This window comes from Protopterus annectens, chromosome 1.part0 (genome assembly GCF_019279795.1).
Source record: "Protopterus annectens isolate FY-2018-M chromosome 1.part0, PAN1.0, whole genome shotgun sequence".
NCBI classification, from domain to species: Eukaryota; Metazoa; Chordata; order Ceratodontiformes; family Protopteridae; genus Protopterus; species Protopterus annectens.
The window spans coordinates 1,927,731,220-1,927,753,392 of NC_056725.1; the positions used below are offsets into that span (position 1 = coordinate 1,927,731,220).

At 39.4% G+C, this 22,173-nt stretch overlaps 1 protein-coding gene across 1 annotated transcript in view; it reads right to left on the reverse strand.

Annotated features, from left to right (window-relative positions):
- The window catches only part of RAI14 (retinoic acid induced 14), a gene marked incomplete in the record, with an annotated part of 1,743,343 nt that overhangs the window by 431,825 nt on the left and 1,289,345 nt on the right, over positions 1-22,173 (reverse strand). The window contains 2 exon segments of the mRNA XM_044070211.1: positions 9,976-10,082; positions 14,703-14,773. Of these exon segments, the coding sequence (XP_043926146.1) occupies positions 9,976-10,082; positions 14,703-14,773 (178 nt within the window).

A 22,173-nucleotide genomic window follows, 5' to 3' on the forward strand; every position in this document is an offset into this window, starting at 1 on the left:
CATCAGGCATAGATCGCCTCTGAGTAGGCGGTAAGCAACTGAGTAGAGCTGGAGTTTCTTTAGTCGAGCTGCATAGGACATCTGTTTGTAGCCCATGATCCTCTTGGTGAGGTACTTTTGGGGTCTCTCCAGTTGCTGCAGGTGTCGGGTAAGGTACATCCCAAAAGGGGCACTGTATTCAATTCTGGGCCTGATGAGTGATGAGTAGAGGGGCACAATGACCTCTCTTGATCTAGATGCGAACCCTTTCGTGATAAGGTGGGCTATATAGAAGGTCTTTCTAACCACTTTGGCAATGTGATTATCAAAGGAGAGATTACTATCTACGTTGGTCCCCAAATCTCTAATTACTTCTTCCGTACCTAATGGATTACCACCTATGTGGTAATTTATGGGCACCTTGTTTTTCCCAAAGGGGATGACTATGCACTTTTTAGCATTTAGCTTGAGGCCGTGGCTCTGGCACCAAGCATCCATCTCTGCAAGACCCTTTTGGAGGATGCTTATGTCAGCTGAAGATTCGATTATGGCCCCCAGTTTGCAGTCATCTGCGAACTTTGGATACTTTAATATCAACTGACTTGTCCCTGCCAAAAAAAGAAGGTTTAACTGTTTAACTTTTAAACCTATATGGGGAAATTCACATGTTCTGAGATGCCCAACTCAATCTCGAGTAGCTTACCCATTTTTTAAATTTTTTCAAATGTACAGGGATTTTGTTACCATGACATAAATGGAGTGAATTCCAGATCATTTTTCTTTATTGGTATGAGTCTGTCCATCATTGTTGTATTCCATATTTCTGTGAATTGAACTCTGTGGTTTACTGTAAATACATATTCAACATTTCTATGTTCTTTTATTATTAAATATATTTAAAACTTTTACTGTGGCTGGTTCATGTATAGAGTATCTAACCTTTGAGAGTATTTATATTTATTTGGTGACACTGTGTATGCCACACAGAAGGCCTAGCCATCTTGGTGAACTACTACCATTTGTATTAGTATTAATATTGCACAGTTTAACTGGACACCTTTTGTTAAGGGCCTTAGAGTGGCTAACTGTGAAGTGTCTTGTAGCCATGTTAACTACCTCTTACTCTGTGCAGTAGGGGGTACAGCAGTCAACATGTGCCAGTCTTTTCCAAATGTGTGTGTGTATATCTGAAAATTAAATCTCTTAGTGTGTGTGAGTCAGCTACTTTGGGCAGGGACAAGAAGCACTGGGTTTACACAGAGGTTGCTGGAGGACTTGGCTTGGACACTCAGCTAAGGACCTAACCCTACAGTTGTACCAGTGGGGGTCTTATTGGGGATCTGGAGGGAGACAGAGACATCCAGAACCTGGGTTGAGTGTGTTTCCTGTGTGCTCTTAAGAGTAGAGTGGCAGCAGTGGTGGGTGTCCCAATATTCTATTTATTTATTTGACATTTGTTAACTGGGACAGTCCAAATGAGAAAAAGCCCTTTTTCAGTGGAGGCCCAGGGAGACAAACTCCACAATACAAGTTATTTCAATAACATAAGTAGCAGATAATAATAGTAGCATACATGAATTCTCTAAGCAGAGAATAAACCACCACAATTTTATCCTAGAACAGACTGTCAAGCTAGTAAGAACAACAGTAACAATACTTGAAATACTCTAAAGCAGAAATAATCACAACAAAAATGGCTATAGTGAAGCAAAACGTAGAAGACATAAATGGAGATTATGCAGTAATAATAGGCATTATACACATTTATTTACAATGATTTTGGAATATTCTAGCAGTTCTAGGCATAGATATGAGTAGTAAAATAATTGTGTGGAAGGAAGAAATCTGGTTGGTAGAGAGTTAGTTATGAGATGGAGGAGATGATAGAAATTGGGAATTAAACATGTAAGGTGGGGAAAATACAATCAGATATAATGATAATTAAGAGAGTTTTGAGAGCACAGTAAAGAGAAAGGATTATGGGACGATGGTAGAGTTCAAGTAGGATATTTACACTGACAGATCCAGGTTATACTAAGGTAGTCTTTTTGAGCTTTTTTAAAGTGTGTGTGTGTGCGTGTATATATATATATATATATATATATATATATATATATATATATATATATATATTAAAAATATATATATATACACATACACATGTGTGCAGATTTTTTTATATATACACACACACACACACACACACACACACACACACACACACACACACACATATATATTACAGTGGATATAAAAAGTGTACACAGCACTGTTAAAATGCCAGGTTTCTGTGATATAAAAAAATGAGACCACAACAAATCATTTCAAAACTTTTCCCACCTTTAATGTGACCTATAACCTGTACAATACAATTGAAAAACAAACAAATTTGTTAGGGGAAAAAATATAAAAAATAAAAAAAGTACAATAAGCTGGTTGCGTAAGTGTGCACACCCTTAAACTAATATTTTGTTGAAGTATGTTTTGATTTAATTACTGCATTCAGTCTTCTTGGGTAGGAGTCTATCAGCATGGCACATCTTGACTTGGCAATATTTGCCTACTCTTTCTTGCAAAAGGGCTACAAATCTGTCAGATTGCGAGGGCATCTCTTGTGCACAGCTCTCTTCAGGTCACCCCACAGATTTTCTATTGAATTTAGGTCTGGGCTCTGGCTTGAGCATTCCAAAACTTTAATTCTCTTCTGGTGAATTCATTCTTTTGTTTATTTGGATGTATGCTTGGGGTCATATTCATGTTGAAAGGTGAAATTCCTCTTCATCTTCAGCTTTCTAGCAGATTCCTGAAGGTTTGGGGCCAAAAGTGACTGGTATTTGGAACTGGTCATAATTCCCTCCACCTTGATTAAAGCCCCAGTTCCAGCAGAAGAAAAGCAACCCCAAAGAATTATACTGCCACCACCATGCTTCACTATGGGGATGGTGTTCTGTTGGTGATGCAAACTGTTGTTTTTGCGCCAAATGTACTTTTTGGAATTGTGACCATAAATTTCATCCTTGGTCTTATCAGATCATAACACATTTTCCCACATGCTTTTGAGAGATTTGATGTATTGTTTTGCAAATTTTAGCTGGGTCTGGATGTTTTTCTGTGCAAGAAAAAGCTTCCATCCTTAAGTGTTGCTGTAGGTTTCTTGGCAGCCTCCCTGATCAGTTTTCATCTCTTCTTTTCATCAATTTTGGAGGGACATCCAGTTCTTTGCAATGTCACTGTTGTACCATATTTTTTTCACTTTTTGATGGCTGCCTTCACTGTGTTCCATGGTATATCCAATGCTGTGGAATTTGTTTTGTACCCTTCTCCTGACTGATAGCTTTCAACAATGAGATCCCTTTGATGCTTTGTAAGCTCTCTGTGAACCATGGCTTTTGCTGTAGCAAGCAACTGAGTAAATGTCAAGAAACTACTACTAGGACAGCTGAACTTTATTTGGGGTTAATCAGAGTCTCTTTAATTGATGGCAGGTATCTACCCAAGAAGACTGAATGTTGTAAATAAATCAAAAGGCACTTCAACAAAGCATTAGTTTAAGGGTGTGCACACTTATGCAACCAGCTTATTGTACGTTTTTTTTTTATGGTTTTTTTCCCCTAACAGATTTGTTTGCTTTTCAACTGAATTGTACAGGTCATAGGTTACATTAAAGGTGGAAAAAGTTTTGAAATGATTTACTGTGGTCTCACTTTTTTATATCACAAAAACCTGGCATTTTAACAGGGGTGTGTACACTTTTTATATCCACTGTATAGCTGATTTACAGCTTGAATATAGTTTTCAGTACTAGGTTCAGTCTTCTGAAATATTTCTTATTAAGCTTAGTTTTCTTTCAGTCATACTTTACTGCTGACCATTCACCTTCTCCCATTTCTAGATATGTTCTTTATGTCCTCAGCATGTGAAAAATTTGCAAGCATTAGTAGTTGCACTTTCAGTTGTATGTCAGATGAGATGTATTTTTAAATCATTCCTGAAAGGAAGATGAGATGCTGTTTGGCATGGTTGTTTTCTGGTAGTCGACATGTAGCCATAGCCAAGGCAAGACAAAACAGCAGTGGGGACAGAGACTCACCAAGTGATATACCTCACTGGATTTTTACAATAGGGACTCCAATTTGCCTTTTCTGTGACTTAGTTTCTAATGTGGTTTGCGACTGTTACATAGTAACTACTGTGTAATTTAATCTATGAATATAGAATACTATTAAATGCTTTTTGTAATTCATCTGTGGCAAATGTAGGTTCTTCCCATTTTTACTGCTCTCTGTTCTGGCTTTGTTTAAGAAAAAATTATGTTTGGTCCTATATGATTTTCTCAATTACCTTTCTACTCACTGCTATGATCGAATTATTATTTAAACAAGTATAAACTCTTGCTTGCATCAGTTATGGTATACAGTTTATTGTAGGAAAGCATTAATGGTTGAGAGTCTTTTGTTGTTATAATCATTTAACCCTACAATAATTACTGTATGTCTGCTGTTTACTGCAGTGGTCAAGTGGCCTGGGTCATGATTGATAAGAGGCCAAGAACCATTCCACTTACTCAGATAACAACTCATTACAGCTGAGTGACGTCTCCAGGCGTTTCTGCAGTTATACCCTACTGCTCCTCTAGGCGTCAAATATTGCCTGTTCATATTTGCATTAATAATTCCAAAACCATGTTACATACAAGGTATTGGAAAATTTTATCTTGAAGCATACATGATAGCAAACACAATTGTACTGATATATGACCTCTGTCAATGGGTATTTGTTAAAAATGTAAGGTGATAACTTAAATTTTTAAATGCTGAAGCCATGCCCACTAGGGGTTAAAGGTACACGCTCAAAAGAGCTCTACTGGAGGGAATGAGTACTTCTGTTTGCATGTGTATGTTGACAGTCACCCAAACACTGTTCAGAATGTAGTCCCTACATGACCAACAATTATCTTATGGTATGACAACCAGTTTCAGGTTTTTGTACATCAGTGTTAGGAGCAATTGCTACAAGTAAAAGCAAATTCATGAGGTAGCCAGCTAATACTAGACAGGCTTCTTTGTCTTTTCCGAGATGAATGTGTACCTATGTCATTGTTGCAATCATGACTTAATAAAGATTTTTAAAAATAAAAGGACAGACTTGATAAGAGATTCACCTGTCTTAGGTAATGGCTCTCCAAGGTGAGATCAGACAGCTACCCTCTTACATCATCAGTCTTTAAGACGTGGTCAGAAGCATGTCTGAGTAATCTAGATAACTATCCTTAATGGGATCTTTGCCACAGTACATGAGTGAATACTGTCTGATGCTTAGCAGGTCATCTCCAATATTTAAAGGCCAACTTCCTTTTAGAAGAGGAAGATACATTACATTTACTGTAGAAAGGCATTTCCTTTATTGGAAATTCTGTTATATACTATGAGGGTTTACCCAACAAAGCCAGATGGAACTCCTCATGGAAGGAAGACCAACTAAGTCAGGCAACCACACAGGGGAAATGCCCTCAGCTGCAGTCAAATACTTCAGCACTTGCCATGTCAAAGGTATAGCAAGCTACACAAAACACCAGCTTAGATGGCAAATTACAGTTTTCATCAGGTTTCTGCTTATTTGAGTAAGGAAGGACAGAAAGTTTTTCCATGGATTGCTCTAGCAGAGAAGACTGAAAGTATGATACATGAAATAAACCGCTAGAGACTGAACGATAACAGTCAAAGAGGATTAAATTCTACAGACACTTTTGAGGGCAGAGCAGTTAAATGCAGAAACCATTTTAAGAACAGTAAACATATAGAACAGCATAGGTAACACAGGAAACCATGTTACTAGGAAGAGTGCTCCATGGATGGGGGTCTCCATGCTCTAATCATGGCCTTCTTAATGAAATACTACAGTGGGGGAAGGACTAGGGTACCGCCTCAATCTGACAAACACCAGAATTTTAAATATTTTGACAAGAAGGACATTGCAGACTTAGCTATACCAGGGATTTCAAAAGTCTGAATGCCTCCCTAAAGGAGAAATTTGAATGATGGGAATTAATTGAGGAAGCAGACTCTTTTCTCTCTCTGTCCAGTCCCTAGGACAGGAAATTCATAGGTTGGTACTAGGCTATCAGCCCTAGGGCCTATACAAGCCTAGCCATAACAATTCCCTGGCTATTTCTTCCCACACTATTTACTTCCCTGGACCCCTGTCTAGCAGGGCGACTGACGTGATCCCTGGGGTGAATTTCCTTTATCCCATCCAATCGTCAAGGTTCCTTTTGAAGAGGGCCAAAGAGGAACTCTGCTTGACATGTATGGGCAATCTATTCCAGAGTCTGGGGTGTCTCTGGGTCAGGAACCTATCCCCTCCAGCATGTTTTGTTTATTGTAATGTCAAGGTTTAGATCCCTGGAGTGTGTGGCTCTGAGGGACTGGGATTTCTTTAAGTGTAGCACGTCCAACAGCTCTGGGTTTGACATGGCCTTGTTTGTTAAGCAGAGATCGCCTCTGAGCAGACGATATGCGACAATACAGCTGGAGTTTTTTAAGGCAGTCAGCATAGGGCATCTGCTTTAGGCCTGTGATTCTTTTAGTGAGGTATTTCTGCGGTCTTTCCAGTTGTTGCAGATGTCTTGAGAGGTATATACCAAACGGGGCGTATTCTATAATAGGTCTAATGAGGGATGTGTACAGTGGGACAATGACCTCCTTTTTTCTGGATGAAAAGCCCTTAGTGATGAGATGTGTGACATAGAAGGATTTCCTGACTGTTGTAGCGATGTGGTTATCGAAGGTGAGACCATGGTCTACCTGTTTCCCTAAGTCTCTTATCACACTTTCGGTGTTTAGTGTACTGCCACCTATGTGGTAATTCACGGGTACATGTTTTTTCCAAAAGGGGATAACTATACATTTCTTGGCACTGAGCTTGAGCCCATGGCTCTGACACCAAGCATCTGTTTCTGTAAGGCCCTTTTGTAGAGTATCCACATAATTTGGGGATTCGATAATGGCTCCCAGTTTGCAGTCATCTGCGAACTTTGTTAACCAGAGTCCCTTAGTGCTGGCCTGTACTTCAGAGAAGTAGATGCCAAACGAGTGGTCCCACAACTGAACCCTGAGGTACTCCACTTGTCACATGTCTGGAGCTGGATTTGGAGTCGGCTACTTTTACAGTGTGGGTTCTGTCAATAAGCCAGTTGGCAACCCATCGAGTGACGTAGGGATTAATGTCCAGCTTAGTAAGTCTATCTATGATTCCAGAGTGGGGGATGGTGTCAAAAGCTTTGGTGAGGTCCAGATAGGCTGTGTGGACTGCCTTACCCTCGTCCACGGCTCTGGAGACTGATTCGAAGAAGTCAATCAGGTTCAGGAGACAAGATAGGCCCTTCACGAACCCAAACTGGGTGGGGTCCAGTGTTTGAAGGTTGCTAATGTCTTTGTTTATAAGTTCCATGGCCTTGCAGATCAGGCTCATCAGACTGATGGGGCAGTAGTTCCCGGGAACCAAGGTGGATCCCCCCTTGTGGAGTGGGATTTTTCTTACTCAACCCAGGCTGTAGATGCAGAGTGAGGACAATTATTCCTGACTACCATAACTCCTTATAAATGTTCCAGTGCTCTTTCTATACTGGATAAAGATGAAGAAAAGGAGTAGCTGAAATTACACACTCAGCCAGCATCAAATATAGTATAGGCCTGGTGAGGACAGTAGTAGTGTGGGGACTTGCAAGGCCAGCATGGAGTGCAGTGCTGTCATTAAAACCATCTGGAGCACCATGATGCCATGCAAATAATCAGCCACACTCCACCAAGCATTGAATAAAAATCCCAAAATCTAAAATGGATATGGATGAACAGCAGGTTCAACATAGGCAGAGAATGGCCAGCAAGAATTGATTCAATCCACATCAGCAAGCAGTCAGTCACTCTATAGTAACACAGAAGGACCGGATCCTCCAGAACTGAGCTCAGATGCAAAAAAAATGCATATCAGTTAGTCTATGTGAACAAAGAGAAGCAGCAATTAACCCTTAAGTATTTTTGTCAAGAAATAATTCTGGAAAAGTGCCTCCTTCCTATTCAACGTTATGTGTTTCCAAGGAAAGGGCTGGGGTAAAGATGAATTGGTAGAGGACAATGACCAATGTATGAGAATGGAGTTCACTGCTGTAAAGGGTAATCCTGAAGAAAAAACAGACATAAAGGGCTCAGACCTGGACTGCAGCACCCTTGGTCTCATGCCTACAGCCTTCTGTGCTCCCATCTGTGACCTGTGAAAAAAGTCTTCAAGTTCTTCTTTGTATTACCTTCCCTTTAATAACCATCAGCAATGGGCATTGGTAAAAGCCTACATTTGTCCTAAAATGATGACGGGTCATTGAGCTGAGGTGTTGGCAGTGGTGACACCAACTGATGTTGTGATCAAAGTTATAAAGACACAATATAAAGTGGTCATGGACTGCAGTCTGACGCCTCCAGTCTCCCTTACAGGGCCAAGAAGAATGTTCACTTTCCAAATGAAGCATACTTGAAAGAGATCCAGACTTTGCAAGTATCAAAAAAGACAGGGTTACACACACTCTAAACTCACTTAAGGACAGCGTGTAGAGGGCACATTAGCCCAGGCCCCTTTCAGCATCCAGAAATGAGATGTTGAGGAAGAAAAGTACAGCAGTGCACAAGATGGAAACATCCCACATATGCTGCTGTAGACAGTACTTCAAAGAAAATGTAAATTTATAAAAAGGGCCAACATTTAAACAAACATGTTTACACATTTTATTCAACAGGAAAAATCCAAAATATGCCCAGTTACTAGAGTTTTAAGTCGTTAAATCAATTAGTTACACAAGCTGATAGAGAAGTCATGAACTAGATGACAGTTCTCCTTCTCCAATGGAAGGGTATGAGAAGATGACAGTTTTGTTGGGGACTCTAGTGATTACACAGGCTCCAAAGGACAATGGAGCTTAAGACAAATGCTGGTAATCGTAACATGCTCTCTCTCTCTCTCTCTCTCTCTCTCTCATGCGTAAGTGAAGAAAAATATTTCCTGTACTGAAAGCCCGTGTTACATCAGCCCAATATGAAGGTTATTAAGAAGACAAGAGGTGTCTAGTTTGGTCAACTGGTTGTGAAAGAATCTAAGGATTGCAGAAGATGCATAACTGAAAGCTGACAGCCAATGGAAAAAACAGTGTTTCCCAGAACATGCACATTTAAAATCTCCATTTTACTTTTGCAGCTTTACAGTGTTCTGGTGGCTGCTTGTCTTCATTTTAAGTACATCTATAATGAACAGACACTTCATAATGAAGTAAACAGATCATAGCAAAGTTATTCTGGAGACATGTGAACACAGGAACAGGATCACGGGTTCCATAGGTGGCCTAGCCATACCTGTCTTTAAGGAGACACACTTAAACCTTCTTTCAACCCTTTCTGAGTGAGTTCTCACCTTCCAGTTTCTACACAACATTAACACTATGGTGAATATGTGTCCACCCATCTGATCAAGACTAACTTTAAAGGTAGCCAAAATACTATTTTGTTTAACCTGTAGGGGCAACTCATTCTATAGACTAGGAATATATTGAGTGAGGAAGCAAAAGAAGAAAAGACTTTCAGTGGGAAAGGCCACCATATTTTATTTAAAGTTCCAGTAATGTTATGTGGCTAGCATGGACTTCTACTACTTTGTCATATAAAGAAAGGAAAACACATGGGTCTAAACCCAAAATGGAAGTGAGATAACTGTGTAGTTGGTATTGCATGCAATATTTTTCATAACATAAAATGGAAGTGAGATAACTGTGTAGTTGGTATTGCATGCAATATTTTTCATAACATGATACTGAAGTTTTAACAGATGGACCACTGATTAACATTCACGTAATAGCTCCATAAGGTAATATCGTCTGACAAGTAAACCTCATTAAACAATGCAGTGCTAATGACTGTGGCCTCACCAAAGAAATACAGCCTGAATACAGTTACCTACTTTCCATTTTTGTCTCTTGTATTGATGTCGGCTCCATGATCTGTTAGATACTTGCATACTTCATCATGACTCTTCTGAGCTGCACATAACAAAGGTGTGTATCCTTCCTATAAAAAGACAATTCATACATGTGGGGGTTACTTTTCAGAAAATGCATTCCAAAGATCCATGTTCTTCATTTCTGTAGTTCTGTTGGAAGTATACATGGCAACAAGGACATTACATCAGTTTCCTACCTTTGAAAGGTACACACTTACTGGTTTCCATACAGGACTCTCAGTTCAACACATTTTACACTTACCTTCCTAGCATTTTATGAGGACCAATAAGACATACAAAGGTCAGTGAGTTCCATGCAGCCATGTTCTGGACAGTCTGGGAGTGTTGCAAACTTTGAAGCGAAAATCAAAATGCAAGAATATTGCAGATGTTTTGCAAATGTTAACAGGAGTTAATTTCTAAGGTTAACTCCATGAGCAAGGTAATCTGCAAAGGACTAAAATTCCTAAGAATCCAAGGATTTTCCAGTAATTGGGATAAGACAAAATGTAATGGTTTGTCATGTGTGGCATTAGCCATCATGCCTTTTTATGCCATAAAACATGTGGACCTTAAGTTTCAATAATCAATGAATGGGAGTTTCAATATTCATTGATTTAATTAAATGAATGGCCTGTGAACCCATACATTGAGAAAAAAAAAAACAAATATATTACTTTCAAGCCTTATTCAAGAATGAAATGTAAACCATTAAACCACAAAAGGCAAAGCTTTACAAAAGGGATGAAGAAAGCTATGGTGAAAATTTGCACAGGGTTATAATATTAAAGTACTATAACAATCTTGGTAAATGAATCACATTCACAGATGTCACTCAGACAGCCTTATACTAATGTATTAAATGACTTCTGTGGCCTGAATACTTGAGCAGTAAGGTTAAACAAACAGTCCTAAACACACTGAAATTCCATTTGCCTAGAACTCTTAGTAAACATATACATGCTTGGGGAAACTATTATAAGGCCTCTATACATTTTAGAGGAAACCAAATATGGAGTGGTTTACCGTGCTTTCCTTTAATGCTTTAAGCAAACTAAAAATATTTCTTTAATATCAAAGACACGGTGCTGTCAATCATCATAACACTACTATAATCAAAATTATCACATCAATGATTAGGTAACAAAAAGGAAAACTGAAAATGTGCAAGATACCCATATATTTCATGTGTATATTGCTAAAGTAAAACATTTGCAAAGATCACAAACAAACCTCTAAAAGAAATGCAATACATTTTTGAAAACTCAGTGCATGCCATCATTGCATGCCATGTCGGAGTTGCAAGAAATGTCACTATACTTCTTTAGAAACATTTCTCCCTGGCTCTCATGTCATATAGCCAATTACATTTAAAAATGATGGCCAGAGAAGAACTTGCACAGCATGTTGTTTGAAGTCCTGCCATCATTCCAACTAATAGTGCTATAAACCTATTGAGTGTTTTGAGGATTCAGGCTTGCAGTGAATAGATGACCCAGCTCTGTTATTACAAGTGAGCAGCTCAGAAAATCTGATGTTGGTGTATGAAAAAAAATACTACATGAAAGGATTGGAATACTTAAAGTGTTTACTCTTTCACAAATCAACTGTAATCACTTCCTGCAAATGGATCAAAAAGGGCCCAAGTAAGACTGTTAAGGTGGCAACAATAATAAATTAAATGTGTCAGATTAAAAAAAATGCATAAATAGCTACTATCTCTCCAGAAATTCTTTAATATCACATGCAAATGTGCTTTTTGAAATTTTGTTTTTCAACAAATGTTTCATTTGAAGAATGAGATTTATAAGAATAATTGTATAAAACATGATTTGGTACTTACGTATTATCGCAACCAAATTTTCGCGGTAATGCTGCTTGCTTCTCGTTGTGTCAAGTAGCACCGAGAAAGTATTAAAAAGCTCAGAAACATGTTTTCTTTAATGTTTTCTGTTTTTAGGAAGGTTTATCGGTTAAACGGCTGAAAAGGAAGGTTTGAAAATAGCTTTCCCCTTTACTTTGGAGTGGTTGTGTTTGCACGTGTATTTGGCCGGAAAGGACTTTTGCAGTTAGGTGTTTTATATATATATATATATGATGTTGACAGGTAATCCGGGGTAGTTTTTCATGGCACTGCCAAGATGGCAGAAGTTACTAGGTGTGGTTTGGTTTGTTTTGGTGGATAAGTTTTGGTGTTGTGATGGTGGTATATTAGGACAAACTCTGGATGTACCTCAGGGATTTCTGCATGTCTTACAGCTGGAAAGCTATGCATGGCTCATTCGTTGTTTTTCTGTTGGTATGTGTGGGGGGAGGGGAAGTTATCAGCGATTGCACTCAGTAGCCCTTCAAAGCAGTTATTTTGCTGAGGAACGCGCATCACACAGCATGACTGACATGAGTTAATCTCAGAAAAAGGGACAAGCTATTTTACAATGTTATTTTCTTAGTGTTTTCAAGGTTAAATAGTACTACAAATTACAAATATTATAGAAAAGACTTTATTTAGTTTTAATACTGTTAATTTAGTTTTCTAAAGGAAAACAGAAGCAACCAGCGTTAGCATGAAAATCTGGTTGCAATAATACGTAAGTACCCATTATTTTTATAAATTCTTTCAAATGTGGAATCACACCTTCCAATGCCCTGTATGCAGTACATAATTACATCACTTTAACCGTAATGCTGGCACAACTGTAATCTAGTTAGACAACAGTCAACCTGTTAAATTAGCAGTCTGGCAAAAAAAAAAAAACTATTGAGGAATTAATTACTTGTCAATTGTGTCACCTGACTGCCCAGTGATGTAATTATGTACTGGCTGTCATTACTAGTGCACAGAACATTGACACATGATGAAAAATGCATGCCTTTTCAGCTTATGACCATAAAGGTCATTTACTGCAAACATCCCACTTTGTTACAGAGCTCAGTTGCAAATAGTAAAATGCTTTCTTTATCCCTTGTTTAACTTCAAAAGAGGCCTACTCAAGGAGCTTTACTTCTAGCTTTGTTTGCAGTAATTTGGAACAAGTGTACAGATATACTGCACTGCCAGAGAATTTCTGGAGTCTCTTCCATTTCTTTAATTTTTCAAGGCCAAGAGAAATTGCTCAAGATGCAAGGAGGGTAACCCAGAATTCTGTATCAACCAGAGGTTGCACTCATATCAGAAAACCCTTATCAGAAAGCAGTCAGTGCACAACAATACAGAATGGCAATTTCCTGAAGAGCCACTACAAAGCGATTCCTCTGTATTGTACAGCTAGTGAAGAACAGGCATGTAAATGGACAAAGTACAGTCAAACGATGCATTACAGCATCCTTATAGACACCAAGCTTGTGCTAGCTCATTTTAGACTACAAGGGAGTGCTTTAGGTAAATGGTTATGAATCATCACAGATGAATGGTCAGTCACACTGTAGCTTAGCAACATGTAGAAGAATATCTCTAATACACAAGCCAGGGGATTAGTAAATGACCCAATATTAACCCTAAAACCGTGAACAAAGCTAAAGGACCCACAAGCCAGGGGATCAGTTGTTGTGTTTTTCGGCTTTTCCCGGTTAGGGGTCGCCACAGCAGAACTCCGGTCCGCTAATGATTGGCAGTTGATTTTTACGTGCTGAGTTGCCAGCCCTAACGCACAACCTTCAATGAAGGTACGCCCATTCACGCATGACTCCACGCAGAAGACGCTCTAGCTGAGAGTCGAACCGGTCAGCGTCTTACTGTGAGGCGACAATGCTACCGCAGCACCACCACTGCAGATAAGCCAGGGGATCAGTAAATGACCCAATATTAGCCCTGAAACCGTATACAAAGCTAAAGAACCCAGTCAAACACCAGGAGAAATGAAAATCAATAAAGAAGGCAATCCCACACCAAAGACAGTGGGCTTCGGTGAAGGAACCAGCCTGTCCTAAATCAGAATGAGGAGGTCCAAATCTTACATCTAGGGGAGTACATAATAATTTACCCAATGTTAGACTACAAGAAGTTGGCAAAAGTGAAACGCCCAATCCAACTCTAAGGAATGGGCAAAATGAAGACCCAGTTTAACATTAGGAGTGGGCAACAAGCACCCATTAATGCAGCACAGTAGCCATTATGCAAGAAAAGAATCTTACATGTGAAAAAAATACCCTAAGTGAAAGGTCTAATATTACATTACAGTAATCATCAGTGGCACACTAGTTCCTAGTGCTAATAAAAAAAAAAATCTCAATCCAAAATACAGGAAGTTTCTGAAGGATCCAATTCTTTGGTTTGAGAAGTGGGTCTCAATAAAGACTAAATCCTATCAAGCCTACAAAGGGAAAAGTGAAGGTTTATAAAGGACGCAACCTTCCATTAGAAACAGGATATACTTGAAAAAAATATTACTACAGATGGACAAATAACATTTTTTGAAAACATATACTATGACAGCTAGTTTCTACCAACCTACAGTGATAATTTTATAATAAAATACAATCAATTCAATAAGAGCTTGCTTTAAAACATGCCAGAAAATCTTTGATACTAAAACAGGGAATAAACAGAACACACTCTATTCATGTTTTACTCATTCCTGAAAGATTTTGTCTTCTTACTGGTAATCCCCAAAATAATGAACTTAAAACAAAGTACTACATAAATAAAAATGTGTACTGCATTACACGGTACGCATGAAACAGTTACATACCAAATCTTTGACGTTGATGGGACTCTTCTGCTCACAAAGCAACTGAACCACAGAAAGGCAGCCACACTCAGCTGAAAAATGCATAAAAATACATATACTGTCATAATCATTTGTACAGGAACTCAGAATGCATACCTTGTCAGAAATAAAACCAAAACACTTCTCTAAGTACTGTTTCATGTACGACATAGATAAGTCATCAAAAGAACAATGCATACAGATTAAATCAAAGCTAGTAAACATTAAATCAGTAGTTCCTACTGTCAGAGAATGACTGTGTATCAAAAAAAGCAGAAATTTAAACATGAGTTCCTACACAGGAAGATGGCATGTTTCCTAGTACAAACACTTCTTTGTCCCTTGATATATGTAAAACAAAATTATGAAGCTGAAAGAATGCTCAAACACGGTGAGTTCACACAGGCATGATAAATATTACTGACTTGTATATTTACTATAACCACTAATTTTTGAGACAGACCTCTGCAGTTGGTTAACTCTTGGATAACCTTACTACATATTCTTAACACAGTTCTTCAGACGACTCAAACTATGTTCATAGGGTCATACCTGCTTTGGGTCACACAGATGTCCCTATGCCTAGTTTAAGGGCTATACATATCTCAAACATCCTCATTTCTTGATCTCTCCTTGAACCACATGCAAGGTAAATATAAATAAGTGAGAAGAATATAAAACTTAACATACAAACGTCTCTACAGACCTGTTAGAAATAGCAGTCAGCACCCTGCAAAAGAAAGGTAGAAGAAGGGAATAAAAAGACCCAATGCAAAGTGTTCTCTTAGAAAGCAGAGTCTACAAAGCATGACATATACTCCAGCATCCAGAATGCAGGGGCAGGAGACGATCAAGCAGTACAATGAATGCCCTATATCAGCGTACAAGGAAGAAGCATCTGATAACTGCTAGGAGGATGGTGAGACCTTGCACAGAAGCTTTATATCAGGGAAAGGTCATTAATTCAGAAGGCACAGCAATTCTCAGAGCCAAGACAGAAAGGTATATCTCAATGACTGTACTTTCAGCCTATGGAGGAAAAAGTGAGATGGTGTTAAGAAAAGCAGTAGTGGGACAGTTATTTTTGCAGCACACAAGTTAAAAACAAACACTGCACAAATGAGAAAAACAAAGATAACAGACCACGGCTGGGCAATATTACTTAGCAACGTCCAGTCCCTCATAAAATGTTCGATTCTTTGGTAAATCACTGAGGATTACAGTCGGTCAATAACACCAGATATTAAGATTTTACACTTCTTGTTCAGAAAATGCATGTTAATGCAAAAGCTGTTATTCTGTTAAATTTTTATGTGAAATAGTAATGATTTTAAAATTGTCCCTGATTTTAGGACTTTGTCCTTCATTATTTATTTATTTTTTGTTTTATCCATAACTCTTGGAACACAGGAGTTGACAGCTATGGGATGGCGTCAGGGATGGCGAGCTAAAGGCATTCTTAGCCAGCAACAATCATGCAACTTTATGGTTTAAAGAGACTGTTAAAGTAAGAAAACAAAGATGAGAGTGTAGTATGTTCGAGGAATGAACCACGGTGACCAGGGAACAGGATCAAATATGAAATAGGAGTCTAGGGAACACTGAAAATAGCAAACAAACAATGGCAAAGGGTCAGGGAAGGAGGATTCAGGGAGGGATCTACACTGAAAAGAGTTGCATTTTATTGGAACTTAAATTTCTAAACACTACAAAACTGGTTATACAAAGCATCACATGCTAAAATATTATTCAAAACACCATTGAAGCATTTGTTGTTGGGGGATACAGCTACACTCTCCCTATATCCCCAAGTCTAGGGGCCTTTTTTCTACACCCTTTATCTTTGACACACTAACCCTGAGGTAGCACAATTTAAAAAAGAAATTGCATTACCTCTTTATTTCGCATCACACAACCTTAAAGTCACCATAACTGACACAAAATAACATGTAGGATGATGCAAAAGGAAAGTCAATAAAGGAATAACAATGTAAATCTCTAGAGCAACATGCTCAACACTACATGTCTTGATTAAATGAAACATGACAAACTGCAGTGTTCTCATATCCAGCGCTATAAAAAAGGGTTTTACCACGATTCAAGAACATGGGGAAGTCAGTGTGAGTAACACGTAACTATGTGAGGCTAGAGATTAGGGCAAAAATTAGGGTATTAAAGATAGAAGGTAGAGATGGGAAGGTTGGGGACCACAATACAAAGAGATAATTAGAATGGCCACACATGGGGTGTTACCAAAGCAAATGTGAGGCGCTGGGAAGAAAAATTAGGTACAACACTCTGGGCAGCAGTATGACAAAGACCTGGAATGCCTTGATCCTCTCATCAGCCCTTACTCTTATTGGAGCAAGTTCAGAGGAATCCAGTAAGGGTAGACAGAACTGGATAGCGAATGAACAGAGGCATAGGGGTCTAGTGACAGTCAGCCGTGGGAAAAAAGCAAAATAAAAAAAAAAAGAAAGAAAAAGGAAACCCACAGATGGAAAATGAGTTGACAGAGATGATAAAAAGGGAGCAAAGACTTTTTAAATATACAGAAGAAAGGAATAAGAGTGGGACAGACCTTACCAGGCTGAGCAAGGCTGCAAGGAAGATCACAGAAAAACCAGAACTACTGAATACAAATTTAACATCAGCCTAACCAAGTCAACAGAAAGATGTCAGCTGAGGTTCAATAAAGATAAATTCAAGGTAATTCAAATGGGCCACAAAAACCCTCAAAAGAAATATCATCTGAGGAGGAAGTGGAACTAATAGCAAAAGAACAGAAAAAGGATATGATGTGCTGATCACTCCCAAGGCTGCACCACCAAAAATCTGAGAAAAAAGGCTGTGGTTGCAGAAAACAGAATGCTGCCGTGTATTCTCAAGGGAACATGGTCCAGAAGCAAAAAGATAACGTTCTCACTCTGTCCAACTCTGGTCAAGCCACATCTTGAGAACTGTGTGTAGTTTTGGAGGCTATAAAAAGAAAAGCACATTAGGCTGCTAGAAGCAGTCCAGAGCAAAGCCACCAGAATGATGCAGGAGTTGGAGATGAAAAGAAATAACTAGATACAACAGGAGCCAAATCTTTTGCTACCAGAAAGTACAAAAGGCGTGGGGTTATGACACTGGCGCAAAAATCACATCTTGGAGATATAAAGGAATATGAAACGGAAGGACAGGTGTGGAAGTGGGGGCAGAGGCAGTAAACTGTAAAAATCCAACTACTCTCTGGATCTGCAAAAATGGTTATTCATAGAAAGGGTTGTGAACACATGGAACACAACAGGAATGACTGGTGTAGAGGGAATAGGGCAGAAGGAAAATGAGTGAACAAGGAAGGTGGAGATGTGAAGATAGAATATTAAAACATTTAAAGAGCAATTGGACAGGGTTATGGTCACCTTCTGCTGTTAAAACAATCCACTACACTGTAATTATGATCATCTTACTTTTGATGAGGGGGTATCTTCAGTAGGCAACAATTTGGGAAGAATCTCAAGCAATGACATACATCTGAAGTGAATGCAAATAAACCTGGAAAAAGGGTTTAGTGCAAAACCGTTTAAAGTGTAGCCCTACCAAAAAAGACCCTTGAGTCCGCACAGCTGAAGTCTGTGGAGTTTTGCTTAGCTGCTGCGTTGTCGCCTCACAGTAAGACGCTGTCCGGTTCGATTCTCAGCTAGAGCATCTTCTGCGTGGAGATGTGCGTGAATGGGTGTACCTTCATTGAATGTTGTGCGTCAGGGCTGGTAACTTGGCACGTAAAAATCAACTACCAATCATTAGCGGACCGGAGTTCCGCTGTGGCGACCCCTAACCGGGAAAAGCCGAAAGACACAAACAAAGAATATGTATGGATAACTATGCAGTAACTGTTCTGATGCCACTTATGAATGTTATTTCTGGAGTATGTACCAAAAGCAGGCACTTTTTTTCCACTATCTTTGCCCCCCCCCCACATACCTGTTGATCATCAGTCCCTTCTCATTCAATTGGTCATTCATTGCCCAAGACCAGGAAGAAGTCAACCATGATGGGCTATCACTTAGACCACAATCAGGAGTGATTCAATATTTTTTGTTACTGCTACCCTACTGAAAGCACACACTTGACAAAGCACCATGAATGGACATGCAATGGGCTGACCTTGGAGGATATACTCACTTCTGCAAGGGGACATTATCCCTATGTAGTCTTGCTCCTCCCCCCAGAATCACAGGCAGTGGTTTCCATGATCTCTACCAGAGAAATCTCACTGCAGAGGATGCCTCTGAATGTCTGCAATTCTCGTCCCCCCCCCCCCAACACACACACACACACACACACACACACACACACACACTGAAAAGGTAAGTGGTTCATACCATTCAATTCTCTTCCTCTCTGCATGGTTTCTCCAGTGCTAGGGATACTAATCAACCCCCAATTGCCTAGTTCTCTGTCATGGCTCCATTCCTCTGTGCCAAAGAGCCAAGCTAAAAGCAATCAGTTTTTGATTCAGTGACATTTAGCAGTACTGGAGAAGAGTCTGATGTTCTGATGGCAAAATATAGTACAGTAACTCTGTTAATAAGATAGAGTTTTGGCCTCCAGGGAACCCAGTAAATGAAATAAACAACTATTTTTTCATCTAATGCACTTGGATTTGTTTAAGACAAACACCAACCTAGATGCACATTGGGAAATAAATAACACGTTCTCTGACATTATGAGTTTCAAGGAAGAACTTCAGAAGATGAACAGACTGATCAAGGGCTACATCAGAAAAAGTTTTCAGTAGACAGTATGAACTGGTCTGAGAGAAGCACAGTTTCTATATGAAGCTGCACAGTACATATTCAACATGACAGCTGCATATGTGCAGCACCACATTTGCTTTAAAATACATCACTGAAGAAAGGAAGGAAGAAAGACAGAAAACTGACCAGTTTTACAGAAACAGACTTTCTCAAAAGCGGTAAGATCAATTTCAAGCACACCTTTTCTGATCTGAAACACTCAGCATCAATTATTGTCTAACTAGAGAATCAAACATACAGTCACATACTGCCACATCAATAACTGCTTTTAAACTGTGCATTTCATAGCTACACAAGAGAACATACTGAACAGGACAGCCAAATCAAGGAATTGTTAACACGAAGCTAAAGTGGTGAACATCCCCAAATGAACTACTAACAAATGCTACTAGACCAGGATCCAATCATCTTCCAGGTCACAGAATTCCAGAACTTTGTATAATTAATTCCTATGTCAAAAAGTTGTGTAGCTAAGAAAGACTATCCAGGAAGCCCACCATTTTGTAGAGGGGGAAGGTCTTTCACTTGGCTTTATATGTAAGTCTAGTGGAAGACTCTGTATGAATGACAGCAGAGTATACAGAAACCACATTGTGTCCTGGGGTCCCTGGCTATGGAAGGTCATACGACTTTTTGTGGACAATACCCAGCAAAGTCTCAGACAAAAAGCATGGAAAATAAGCCCTCTGAGGTCAGAATAGGATTATAAAAATAAGCTTGGTCATTTTAATACAAAATGTCATCAAGAAGGTGAAGAATCAATGGAACCATAAGCAGAAAAGAACCGGTTCTATTCAGAGGCAACAGCCCCAAAGCCCACTCCCTTTTCTTCTTTTGTGGTGGGGAACATGATTTTTGAAGGATTGCAGTTCTCTTGACTTTCAGTTGCCACAAAGAACAACAGTTGCATGTTGTTTCACAAAAACATTAAAACTAAAATGGAACTGGACACCGTACTAGGATCTTTGACACTCCTGGAATTTGGACTTTTCCAGCACTATCTCGCTCAGACTCTTTCTCAGATATGAATTACAAATACAGTTTTACAGTATCAGTTGATTTATAAAGAGAACTCTCCTTGACAGGTTTTATAGCTAGGTTTTTTCTCTTCACCAGTCAGTATTTGTCACCTTTCCTCTAGAAGTTTCCATGTGCAAGGATGGCCTTAACCATATGACAATGAATACAGTGGCACTATACTTAATTACATAAGTGCACTGTTCCATGCCCATCACTTCACTTCCTGCCATCAACAAGCACTCTACTGCAAATCAAGAACGAAGGCAAGCACCCCATTTGCTAACAATTAATACAAGAGTATATACTTTATCTGACTTGCATCCAGAAGCCCAAGCCAAATGGGCAGACTTCTAATGCAAACAGTGACAGAAGGGGATATTCAGTAAGAACATACTGATTACATCTGACTTTCAGGACTCTCCTTGATGGGTTCAGTGAATGGATTGACACCCATATAGCAAACCACCTGGATGGAAAGAATGGGAGAATCAGATTAGGCTGTAGACTGGGATCATCATACCAGGAAGTAAAACTCTTTGTTCATTGCCTAAGAAGGTCATCAGGAAAAAGAGTGATACAGCTCCAAAGTGCCAGAGCACCTCATGAGCTCAACAGGCAGCTACTCCAAAGAAAAGCAGACTAAACCACAGCTCATGTCAGGGCACACTGGATGTACACAGCCACACAGAATCAATCTTCCTCCTTCAAAAAAAAAAAAAAAAAAAAAAAAAAAAAGAGAGAGAGAGAATTAAGAAACTATTTCCAGAGTTCTAGGGGGTAAGCAACATTCCATCTAATTATGGATGAGCCCCCCCCCCATTGTGCTGTGAATCAAATCCATGGTCAGTGAAGAAACAGATGCAATGGTCACCACCTGGTGTTCAACTGGGATTTCAAGTTACTGGTAGGCAAATGTTTCATAATATCAAACATTTTTCTCTGCCAGATCCCTCTAAAACTTTAATCACATGTGCCAGATAGTTCAGTGCTCTAACTAAAATATGCTGGCAGTACAGACATGCTTCTAAGTCTATCCACTATGCCCAATTCCCTGCAGGAAGGATGTACAGCCTGAGCATCCCTCTAGGACTTCACACTTGATGGCAGCAGACACCACTATGAAAATCTGAAAACAGTCCCTTGCTCCAAAGTGGTCTATCTTTGGGGGTCTGCAGCACCTTGTCCAGCTGGCCTGGAATAGGCTCAGCCATATCTGTCTCTTTCCAAGCTTTGGAGCATACTATGTTTACCAGCTTATCGGACAGTGGCACTACCCAGGCCAATGGGAGGAGAGAACTTACTGGCTTCCTGAAAAATCTCCTCCACCCAGGAGGTGGGGTTTGCTGGCCAGGATCCCTCTGCCTCATTATCTATAGGATTTCACCAAATGAGGTGTCTTGGGGAGGGAAACTCCAATGGGGAATCAAGGTGTTTTCACTCACACTAACATCCTCGGGGGAGACTTAGAGGGAAGTCATCTGAACTCTCTCGGAATGAAGGCACTCCATACCCCCACATTCTGGGCCTGTAAGGTCCATTGTCAGCTCATCCTCTTTAATGTTCTAGAGCTGGACTTTACCAATCTAAAATTGTGTTGTCGGGCTCAAAAAATGTTGAGGACATCTTTG